This window comes from Nannobrachium achirus, assembly GCF_963921795.1.
Source record: "Nannobrachium achirus genome assembly, chromosome: 13".
Taxonomy (NCBI): domain Eukaryota; kingdom Metazoa; phylum Chordata; class Actinopteri; order Myctophiformes; family Myctophidae; genus Nannobrachium; species Nannobrachium achirus.
The window spans coordinates 20,844,311-20,856,486 of record NC_137833.1 but is presented as its reverse complement, the minus strand read 5'-3'; the positions used below and the strand labels follow the sequence as shown (position 1 = coordinate 20,856,486).

The 12,176-nt window shown below is 43.4% G+C and overlaps 1 protein-coding gene across 1 annotated transcript in view; it reads right to left on the bottom strand.

The window, feature by feature from the left end:
* wdr11 (WD repeat domain 11) overlaps nucleotides 1-12,176 on the bottom strand; it is a 98,944-nt gene that overhangs the window by 11,807 nt on the left and 74,961 nt on the right. Inside the window, exons 18-23 of the mRNA XM_080740274.1 lie at nucleotides 12,030-12,144; nucleotides 7,444-7,615; nucleotides 6,766-6,874; nucleotides 5,308-5,370; nucleotides 4,206-4,271; nucleotides 2,984-3,173 (exon numbers count right to left, since the gene is read on the bottom strand). Of these exons, the coding sequence (XP_080596400.1) occupies nucleotides 2,984-3,173; nucleotides 4,206-4,271; nucleotides 5,308-5,370; nucleotides 6,766-6,874; nucleotides 7,444-7,615; nucleotides 12,030-12,144 (715 nt within the window). The remainder of the gene's footprint in view (nucleotides 1-2,983; nucleotides 3,174-4,205; nucleotides 4,272-5,307; nucleotides 5,371-6,765; nucleotides 6,875-7,443; nucleotides 7,616-12,029; nucleotides 12,145-12,176) is intronic.

Genomic DNA, 12,176 nt, shown 5'->3' with positions numbered 1-12,176 from the left:
TTCCCTCATTATTACCACTGAGCAGAACATTCAGGAGGATTTAAGTACGCTTCTAGTTTTGAAATGCCAGAGAAAGAAATCCTTTTTTCTACAAAGAATAAAACACTATTATTTTACAACATCCATTATAAGAAAGACCTCTAAAAGCATGAAGAAATCAGGTGGACCCTTAGATGTGCATTGGTACTTTAAGCGTTTCGAGGCAACTAAAAGTAACTTGACATTTCTTATTCATGGCCATCCTTTCTCATGAAGAGAAAAAAGAAAGAAAGAAAAAGAAAACGGAATGGAAAGGAAAAAAAGATAATAATCAAAATGCTCTTTCGTAGAAAAGCAGGGTATGCTGATGGGCGTCTGTCTGGTGGAACAAAAGCCCAGACCAACTAGAAACCACAGAACATTCAAATCAATGTGAACTTAATTATCGGTACGTTATTCCATTTTCTTTGTGAAAGGGAGCTGCAATAACAGTGCATACAGAAGAATGTGGTGTTCATCAAGACTACGACAGCTCCACCAACCCTCAGATCTGTGATTAAAAGCCTCCACAGTCACCTAGGCAACAAACAGGGCGGATGTCTTGTCTCCACTTGGTTGGCTGCGTGGCTGCCATGCCAACAGGCAGTCTAAGGCAGATAGACAAAACCCAGGAAGGACCAATCAATGAGTCTTCTATTAACCCATTTAGTGCTCCAGACATGAACGGGTTAAATGTCCAGCGTGCCGCCCGCTGCCCGCAGGCTCCTATACGCTCCATTGTCTTATTTTGAAGGCCAGAAGTCCATTGCGTAAACACTTCCGGTTTGACGTCATGACGTCATTCACCGGAAGCGATCGTCATCAACATGCGGTTGTGTAATGGCGGATCGTTGCTTTTCAACATGTGTTTTATTAGCGAGAATCTAATGCCATCCTTGGCTTTAAAAGTGTTGTTTGGAGAAAATGGACATTAAAGATGCGATTCCCCGTCGGCCTCCATGTTATGGGATTACTATTTTGAGCACGTGGATCCGTGATGATGATGAATCGGCGAGGCCGATCGTGCCAGGACCTTCCGCCGGACTACAGGGTAGGAGAACCGGCATTACTCCATATACAGTACTTTTCGCGAGTATACTCGGGATCGGCACTCTAAATACTCGAGTATTTTTCACGAGTATTCTCGGGATTGGCTACAAATGAGTTAAGGTAAACTTTTGCCAACACGGTCTACGGGGGAAGGTGCTATCGGGTCGATACCAAGTTTGAAAAAGTCTCGCTGCATTCATTGTTTATCAAATCTCTACACTCTACCAGCCTTGCTTCTCCCTATTCTCAAGCCAACGCGGCTGTGTCATCGACAAGAGACATTGATCTTTCCAATGACAAAACCCTGCACAAACAAGGACACATTTTTGTTTTCTTCTTTCATTGCTGCGACTACAGCCGGGACTGGTATTGACTCATTGTGACAAGGGAACGAATTTGGTGGGAGTATGGAGGGTGATGAAATGCTAAATTTGACCGCGAAGTCTCCCTCAAGACCTGGGCTTAGTAAGAGACTAGGAGAAAAAGAGAACCACTTTCAACCTGCCATTTTAGGCATGTCATTATACTGTAGGAGAAAAATGTCAAGATTTCAAAAATAGTGAAAATGGCCAATCTTGAAATAGGGCCGCCACACACACACACACACACACACACACACACACACACTAGGGGTGCTACGGTTCACGGTATAAAACCGAACCGTACGGTACGCCCTGCATGGTTCAATCCGCCTTTTTGAACCGCTGACTTTCGGTTTTGCAATTAATTAATTTCTTACAGCTGGACAGCCACTGTGCATCGTGCACAAGACAATCTCCACTAAACCCCGCTCTGCGAGTAAACACACACTAATGTCCAATCACCGTAGTCCTCACCCCCACCTACGCCGACATTCACACTCGCAGCAGAGCAGAGCAGTTGAGAGTCCTCACAGAGATGGAAAAACAAAACGAAGCCAGCAGTGCGGAGCGCACGCACTGTAGTTGTTGTAACATGGAGAACAAGTCCAGGAGAAATCGGCTTGTTGTTGTTAGTCCCTAGACTGTTTTTAGACTGGCCATAGCAGGCAGCGTTAGCAAGCAACAAAGCCAAACGTAGCGTAGCCCCCAGCCAGAGTGTCAGACACCCGCTAGTCTCAGTGACTGACTGACTGCATGGTGAGTGTTGCCATGTCTGATTATTATAAGCCACGTTGAGCTTGTTTGTACTGTATGTAGAGTTGCTTGTAGGCTAAATCATGGTGGATGTGGTGGGGAGCTTGTAGATCGGCTCGGCCACTTTCAAATAGCTGACGTATATAGGTTTAAAGACCTCACGTGGCCTATATTCACTTATTTAAGCCTTGTTTTCATAGACCTGGTTGCTTATTCCTCTCGCAAAATTTGGCAACACAGTGAACACACCCGTCTATTTTGGATATAGTAATGAAAACTTACAGAGGCTATTTGCTCAAGCTTGTAGCCTACTATAGTATCTCTTGTTGTGTGCAAAACAATTTGTTCATAAATAAAGCACTTTGAAACTGAAGACGATGGCCAATATTGATGATGATAATAGAAAAGAAAATCTTTTTTACCCCTTTTTATTTTTATTTTATATTATTATTATTTTTTTAAACCCACGTTAAGGCTAAGAGGCACTGTCATAATTCAATTTGCTTAGACGCAAAATAAAAATAGATTTTTGGAAAGTCAAACTTTTTTTATTTATTTTTTATGCAAAACACGTACCGAACCTTACCGAAACCGTGACCCCAAAACCAAGGTACGAACCGAACCGTGGGCTAAACGAACCGTGACACACACACACACACACACACACACACACACACACACACACACACACACACACACACACACACACACACACACACACACACACACACACACACACACACACACACACACACACACACACACACACACACACACACACACACACACACACAGCTTACTTGGAAGTAGGAGCTCTCGCACAAGGTGTCATGGCAGATATCCAGATGGCTCTGGGAGACAGGTTGGGTTCCTTCACCCTGGACTTGGCCTTCTGCCGTGGGTATGTTCAGTTGTCGAGCCTGGGCAAATGACTGAAGGTAGTGGGCTGCCACCGTCCAGAACTGGAGGTCTGACTCATCTCCGAACAGCCTGCAGTGCATCACAACCACATCAAGGCTTTAGTTGAACCCAGTGTGGATAATGATCTCGATCATATTAGTGACTGTAGTTAGCTGCAAGTAGGCTGCATTTTTGTTGTGTTGTGTCATAGCGCTTTGTTCCTTAATGACCACAGATTGTCCACACCCACACCTTGCCCCTGGCATCATGCTACAGTAGCTTTAGTTTAGACGGACCTTTCATCCTTTTCATCATTGTCGGAGTTTGCAGATTACACAAAGCTGTTGCTAGGTTACCTTTCCCGATCGGAAAAAGGCAAGGAAATCCGAATCGGTAGATGGCGTGACGTCGTAAGTGCTCTTCTGTTACAAAGAAGGACCTTGGGTGTTCTCAGGTAAATTAAGGTTTTAATAATGCAATAAAAAAAAGGGGGAGAAATTACAGTTCAGCTCAGAATAGCTGTTCTAGGCTTATGTGCATGCCCGGTGGGAAATTAAAACTGGGGCGCAGACGCAAGAAATGAGGCTTGCTGACATTTCCTCGCCTGTCACGCATTGTGTGGAGATGCAGAAGAGTGGTGTACCACCACGTCTAGTTATTACATCCCAATCTGTCAGGCAAAACACTGAAACTGACAAGTGACTAGGCCTGAAAAAGTACATTATAGCTGCCTCACTTCTCAAAACAGACAGCCAACCAGTCAGCCAGACAGACAGGAAGACAGCAGAACACAAATCACTCGAGTCACTGTCAGACATCACAATGTCATACTATCTGACTGCCCAGAGAGTTTATTGTACCACATCGTGACCCGACGCGATGCGGTGTTGTGAAGCCTGATTGACACTTGGGTGTCTCATAACGGAAATAGCAGTGCGGTGCGATGCGCCGTGAGCTTGTAAATCTGCTATTTTTGTACCAAGTATAAATCCAAGTGTACCAAGTATAAATCAGGCTTTATTGCTGTGTCTTACCTTTCACTGTGACATGTGCTTTAATGTTAACGGCCATCATTTCACATACAGTTACCCACGAGGGCCCTACAAGTAAGCAACGACTCACCGTGAGACCAGCAGGCAGCGTTGCAGCAGGTTGAGCTCGGGGTCCTGCAGCACGCTCTTCATGTCGCTGGGGAACCAATCAGAGTCACAAAATCACAACATGGTTACAGCCAATTACACTTCTCGCACGCACAGCACACCCAGATGCTGAAGCTGGGAGGGGGGCCTGGCTTATCTGTCAGCTGCCTGAGCTCACGCTCAGCAGGCTGGTCGCTGTCTAAAGACAAAGGATTGTTGGGGAGGGAGCCTGGGACACCCGTCTGGAAGTACACAAGTTGTGAATGCAAAAGGACACGGCTTCTATCACACTTCTGTGCCCATGCAAACGCACCGCAGGCACATGCCCAGCGAAGGCATGTGCTTTGGTAAAGGCAACCAAGCATGCGTGCATAGTTGCATACCCGTGCATGCATGCATGCTTGCTTGAATTTACTGAAGAAAACCAGCATTCATGTAAACACCCACAAGCATACAGTACTGTAATACAGGGGTCTTCAACATTTTCAGGCCAGGGACCCCCAAACTGATGGGGATATGGAGCAGGGAACTTGTACGTTCGGGGGCGGGGCATATGTTTATGCCATTTATAAACATACCATATTAACTGAGAACCAATGTAAATACTATCAATCTATCACTCACAATCTGTCAATTGCACAATAATCAAGCATACAAGCTATTCAAAACAGACAGAATCATTATTTTGAACATAAAACATGTGGGAAAGGTTTACAAAAAAGATTTAGAAAATATATATATAATAATATATATATTTTTTTCAAGCAACAATTTTGCGGACCCCCTGCAGTACCTCCGCAGACCCCCTAGGGGTCACAGACCCCTGCTGTAATAAAACCTTCATAAACCCACATAAACTTACACACACACACACACACACACACACACACACACACACACACACACACACACACACACACACACACACACACACACACACACACACACACACACACACACACACACACACACACAAAATGGGCAAACACACACCAACTCATGCTGTCAAATTCTGGCCAGTTCCAAACAAACAAAGCTCCATCAAGAAACTCTTTGTGCTGCAAGAAGACAGAGTCATAACTCACTTAGACATAGCGTTGAGCTGCTCCTGGATCAGCCCCTTTATCTCATCTTTTTCAACGTAGTCCCTGGAAAAAGAGAGGGATAAATCTCAGCACATCACAGAGAGACAAAGCCCATTCCCTGCTCCTCAACACGTAAACCCTGGGCAGAGCTTCATTCCATAGGCAGCTCACGAGTCTTTTCTCAGTCAGAAATAGGTGAAACTGAGGTGGTGAGAAATAATAGACGGTGCTCATCTACTATTTATATTGAGGTTAGGCTGCAGCCACAGAGTGCCGGTATTCCCGTTAATAGTACTTAGTCCTTTATTATGAGCTAGATATTGGGCAGGAGGGTGTGCAGTTAATGGAGCTCAGTAATGCAAAAAGCTCTACTAAATGGGGATAATACGTCAGGTCGCAGTTAAACAGTGAGGGCATCTCTCTGAGAACCCAAAAAGCTCAGACCTCTTCAGTGTAATGTTTTTTTGTATTCCCATGATGACCTAGCTTTATGGAGGTGAGTGTTTCACACTGGTAATTGGTATTTCCTTTATGGCGGCATTAAACCGAGTGTTAGGGTGTGGAGCACGGCACCGTCTCATCCCATTTGATAGCCCATGACAGCCGTGACATCAATGACGATGTGTTGGGATCTAAAACACTTAACCCCTTCCTGGTACACAGGTCCCACGTGTACACGTTTTTTAATTGTAAAATAACAATTAAAAACAGAAACTATTAGTTTGTTTCTGAATTCTGATGTGAGCATACGCTACACATTGTGCTGATTGATTGATTGAATCATTCATTTAGACAAACATGAGTAACATGACAAGTAAAAGACAACACAAATATATGCAGTGCAGCACAGGCCAGTTAAAACATCCTGCCCAAAAAGGAACATCCCAAATAAGACCTTTTACGCCTTTGCTTAAGTTGGAAGTCCTTGGCATTCAATTTATCGCAAATAGAACATTTAATGCAATTATAAAAGACCATTATTATCTTCGCCTCTGGCCTCCTGAAAGGTGGATTTTCAGGGCAGCCTTGAAGGAGCCCAGCGAGCAAATTCCACACTTGAGTGGCAGTATTGTAGAAGGAGAATTTACCCATATTTGTGCTATGCGTTTGTATTATCAGATTGTTGTGTGTGCTCCCTCTGGTGTTGTAGCTGTGGGTGTAGCTAACGTTTTGGAGGTGTTTGGTCAGATATGCAGGTACTGTGGGGGTTGAGGGCCGATTTACATTGACCATTTTAACCCATTCAGAATGGGTACACATATTGTGTATCATTATTTTATGCTTTAACTAATGAAAAATAGCAGATATACAAGCTCACAGCGCGGCACCGAGTGCCGCGCTGCGAGCTTGTAGATCTGCTATTTTTGAAAAATGAAAAATTGATATGGTCGATTATTAGTGAAACACTTAACCAGGTAGGGGGGCTATCTGTCCATGTTCATAAGAGATTACACCTACACTTGAGTGATGTCCATGGTGAAGGATCCCGACCATGGCTGTAGCAGCAGGAATGCCTTGAGGGTGAGGGCAGCTCGGGGTAGCAGCAGGTAGGGACACCACACTGGGTCTGGCAGAGTGGTGTCCAGATACAGCAACAATTAACAACATTATTAGTCGTTAATGTCTCCTCCAGTGATAATGCATGTTGATTATTATTTGTAATCCTGTCTAACCGTTACAGGCCTTTGTAAAAAAATCAAACCTCGGTTCGAAGTGAAGCGGTGAATTTTTATTCTATGTGTTCTAGAGCTATGAAATATGTGTTCTAGATCTATACATTCTGTGTTCTAGATCTATACTTTCTATGTGCTTTAGTTCTATATTTTTATGAATTCTGAATGAATGAATGATATTATCTGGAGGGCCAAATTGTCATGTGAAGCTTGACCAATCCTCAATTCTGCATGCACGGGACAGACAAAGCCACTCCTTGGAAGCGGCTTTCACCGCTTCAAAAATGAATGACATTACACAGAAGCACACGCACACGCGCACACACACACACACACACACACACACACGCGCGCACACACACACACACACACACACACACACACACACACACACACACACACACACACACAACACTAAATGGTATCTAATATCTATCACTCTTCCCGTTCGCTGCAATTTTACCGGTGAGGTCCTGTTCGTCCATGCGGTAGCTGGCAGACTTCATGGCCATCTCTAGCACTCGAATGCAGCCGTCGTCGGAGGCCAGCACCACCTTGTCCGACGTGCACCAGTCTATGTCCAGGATGCGGTAGTTGACGTTCCGACCAATCCGTATGCTGCTCACCATCTGCACCTGCAGGAAGGAGGAGCCAGAGGGGGCGTGGCGTGAAAACCACTATTTTTTTTTCTAAGGCCTATACCACCAAAGACGTCATTGGACTTCTTTTAGTTTTTTTCGGGGGGTTTACATAAGTTAGTGAAGAGCTCCATCTGGTGTAAAAAATAAATATAAATTGCAGTCATAGTCCCACAGGAAAAGACGCCATCGCAACATGAGATCCACGTCTGCTCCTTGTTAATGCCTGTATCTCGGCTCCTGTGTTTCCATTGCATTTTTGGGGTGAGACGCTGTATTGAACCGTTAATAACTAGAGAACCGACGGTAGAAATGACTAGCTTTTTTCCCCTACGGAAGGACAGAGATAACCTTCGTCTTTACGGGGGGGGGATAGATCATCCTGGAGATAAATATTCTGTGACTACTTGAAAAGGTAAGGAAAAACTGAAAAATTGGCGGCAGTGGCTGGATTATGAATGTATTAACTGGCCTGGGGCAGTGAATGACTTAATGCTGGACAGCAGGAGAACACCTTGTTCAACACATACTGACAAAATGCTGGGGCTTACGGTGGGAAAAGACCCACAGTGAACAGGTCTCCACAATGACAATTATTTCTATCAGCATTGCCTCAAGAGAGCCAGTATCTCAAAAGAACACTTTGTGGTCTTCTAAACAGGATATCTGAGTCCCAGCCTGGAACATGCTACCCCAGTGTGGCAAAACCCCAGTGTGCCAAGCGGCTCATTCTTGGGTGAGAGGAGACGGCTAACCAAAGCCTTAAACACAACACCCTCTCTCGCAGTTCTCTACAGGACAGGAGGATTGATCTATGCACTGATTTAGCACAATAAAACTCAAAGACGATAAATCAAAACAAACTTTTAATCCCATCAGTGCGAACTGATCGATATAAAAGATCCATGATCCGTTTCATCACATCCCTAATCAACAAATGTGAGTGAAAATAGACTGATACACTGCAGGCGCCTTTTTCAAAAAATATTTCAACTGTTGATACACTGCCTCAGAATCAGGAATTGTTGGGACAGTTTATTTAGTTATTTAATGTATTTTTACTTTTAAGGAACCAATGACACAGCTAGCAATCATGACATTTGATTCTGCATAATCATGTAACACTCTTCTCCTCCGTAAAGCTGATGTCATTGTAGATTATTATGTTTATGCAAATCAAAGATCTCGTCCTGTACAGTGGGCGACTGGCAAATTCATCAACTTTTTATTTTTTTTGACCCCAGAAAAAACTAAACTAAAATACCATTATATATAGCATTTTTGGGACAGATACAGATCATAACAAGTTCAAGCCCAAGACATATACAGTAAACAAACTTAAACTTTGATTTTGATGTTATGGGGACTTTAAGATGCTTTCACTGTTTGTTTCCATTCGACTATATTGTAATGCCCATGCATTTCAGTGTACCTCTGCTGTGTGGGCAATAATAAACCCAAAAACAGGAGTGAAGCCCCTTGTGGACAAACAGTCATTCTGAACGACATTTCAAAGCCCCTTTCTCTGGCTTATTTAGGGGCTGTATGGGAGCCATTACAATGCAGCTGTCAGCGAAGCACTGGTGCATTTCAGATATCTCTCCATTTGATTCTCTCACTCTCCCTTTCTCCTCTTATGGCTGTTGCTCTCTAGTTTTCTCTCTGCCGCTTGCCCACATCTGTTGTCTGCTTTTACCACAGGGGAGAGGAGGAGATCTCATCCCGGCTCCCCATAGAAATCCATTTCTTCCTTCATACAGCACGACTCCATAGGGGACTCCCAACACACCCACCCGCCCCCACCTTTTCTTTATTTTCCCCACCTCCATGCTTTGCAGTCACCCACCAGAGCATCCGTCTTTGTCCAGACTCATCTTTGCCTCCATATATTTTAAGTGTTGTCTAAGCTTCTGGGGAAGCTCGCCTCCTAACTAGGTTTTGTTGTTTAGCATGTGAGGGAACAGGGTCTATATTAGATATTCGAGTGACGAGTTGGAGACCGTGGTAACCCATTTAGGCCTAGAATTATTGAATGCTTTAACCAGTGAAAAATAGCAGATATACAAGCTCACAGCGCGGCACCGAGTGCCACGCTGCGAGCTTGTAGATCTGCTATTTTTTTTAAAGTCGTGAAAATGTGTGCAATTCTTTGAATATATGTATTTTCAAAGCGATTGTTTGTAACTGAAATTTTGCTTCTGGGTGGTCCCTGGAACTAAATATTTTGAGATGGGGGTCCGTGGCCAAATAAATATCATTTTGGGGGTCCTTCACATGAAAAAGTATGAGAACCACTGACATAGTAGTCTCTCAGAACAGACTAAGTGAGCTCCATTTAAGTGAAAAGGACCTTTTCTTTGACGATGGCTTGCCAGATTGCTGACATAGAAACATAGGTTTTTCAAAAAACCTTAGAAGGATTCAGACACTTATAGAATCGGGTCAAAATTCTAATTTTCAAGATTTTTCAAAAATAGCAGATCTACAAGCTCGCAGCGCGGCACTCGGTGCCGCGCTGTGAGCTTGTAGATCTGCTATTTTTCAATAGTTAAATCATAAAATAATGATACACACAATGTGTACCCGTTCTAAATGGGGTGTTAAATGAAGTATAATGAAGGCTGTGCCGAGAAATAAGTCTTTCCTGAGAGAATACGACCATTGAGGGTAAACAAATTCAAAGAGAGATAGTGTATAGCCCAATCTATTCCTGTCAAGGATAATCCTATGAGTATCTGCGGAAAGCGTTTAACCTTTAGCGTGAGAGCTTTTCTGACATACTGACATTGTTGGTTGGGGCCAATTACAGTCCCACCGAGAAACATATTGTACAACAAATACAAATCCATACATCCTGAAAAGAAGGAGTAAGAAACCTTCCAGACCATGTTTCATCTGAGTTATGTGGTACAGCTCTGCTAGAATTGATTAATTATGCAGGGGGTGGGGGTGTCAGTCAATGCCTGTGGCTATCAAGTAATTACACATTCTTTTTATTTAAATCAGGTTGATTTAGGGTCTGTTCGTTATTTAAATTAGAATGAGGGGTCATTGGAGGAATTTAGAGCACTCTGAAATAGCACTCTAAAAACCTTAATGTTAAGTGGTCAGATGGGTGGTCTGCGTGCATTTTCAGAGCATGTTATGATTAATTGATACAGTAATTCTGACTTGGATATACATTTAAGTTCTTATTTAGCAGTATCACAATGAAAACTTAAAGAAGACATTCTAATATCATTCAAATCTCAAGTGTTTTATCAATTATTTGGGAGCGCACTTGCAATGTTCTCACATCCCACCAGTGGGAACCACGGAAATGGATAACTTGAGCCGTCCACATGGTTTGTGGCCATTGCTGTGAGACAGCAGCAACTTATCCAACACTCAATTTATTAGTCTCACTGTCTCAGTATATAACATTTCTCCAGCAGAGAGAGAGACTGCAGCACAGTAGCGGCGCCAGGACTGTCATTTTGGATTGGCCACGTCAAAGTGGCGGGTGGGCAGAGTCCGTGTGCATGACTGAATCACTGAATCAGAGACTGTATCTTTGACAAAACCCCCTGTACTGTAGTAGAGTTCTGTATGGCTGCACTAGCATAGCCAGCATCACACTCACCACCACTGTTACTGTTTATCTCAGTAGAGGAGGCCTCTTCCACAGTGCATGGTTTTCCCTTTGCCTAAAAAGTTTAGCCAGAATATTGCTTTCAGTCCAATTTCTTTAGTTCTCTTTCTACCAACATCAAGAGAACTGCAGTCCAACAAACACTTTGGCTTCCTGTAGATAGCAGTCAGACTTGAATGTATGAATAGATCTCCGGTTCTGTTTAGTGGGTTTTATTATCTGAAGTGGGGCCATGATTAAGAGGGACAGCCGGGAGGATTAGTATTGCGCCGTTGGAGATAACATTCTCTGAAAAAGGCCTTTAATTACTGTATGTCGCTGGCAAATGTGTTAAGTTTTTTTTTTTTTTGATTAGTTACGACTCTACGACTTTTGATGGAGGAAACAATCTATAATCACAAGCAGCAGCGAGCCATTGTGCATGGAGAGGACACTACTTCAAAATGCTGAACATCACCTCTGAAGTGTATGAGCAAAAACCTGTATGAACATACTGCAGAGCTTAATTACCTGAACATCTAAAAACTAAATATGAAAAGTGGAATGTTAGGTTTACATTCTTAAAACTCTAACTACTTATCTAGCTGTATAAGCAGTTAGTTCCCAGATGTTCTACCCAAAGCGGTACATCTAGAGGAAACACAAACCATAATGTGAGAGAGATGTACTGCACACATTGCACTGGAGCCCCTAGGCAGTGAGTGTACCATCCCATCAGTTCCCATAAACTGTACCCTAGTACTATTGGACTGTGGCTTTTATTGTTCTCTGCAAATGTACCTCTTTGGTGTCCCAGACCTCTGCCCCATCTGTGTACATGACCAGCAGCTTCTGGTTGCCCTTTCCTGGGGCAAAGCGGATTTTCTTTACCCAGCCACGGTGAGTAGGGATCCCCCTGGAATAATATGTCAAGTTAGTCAAAGCTAT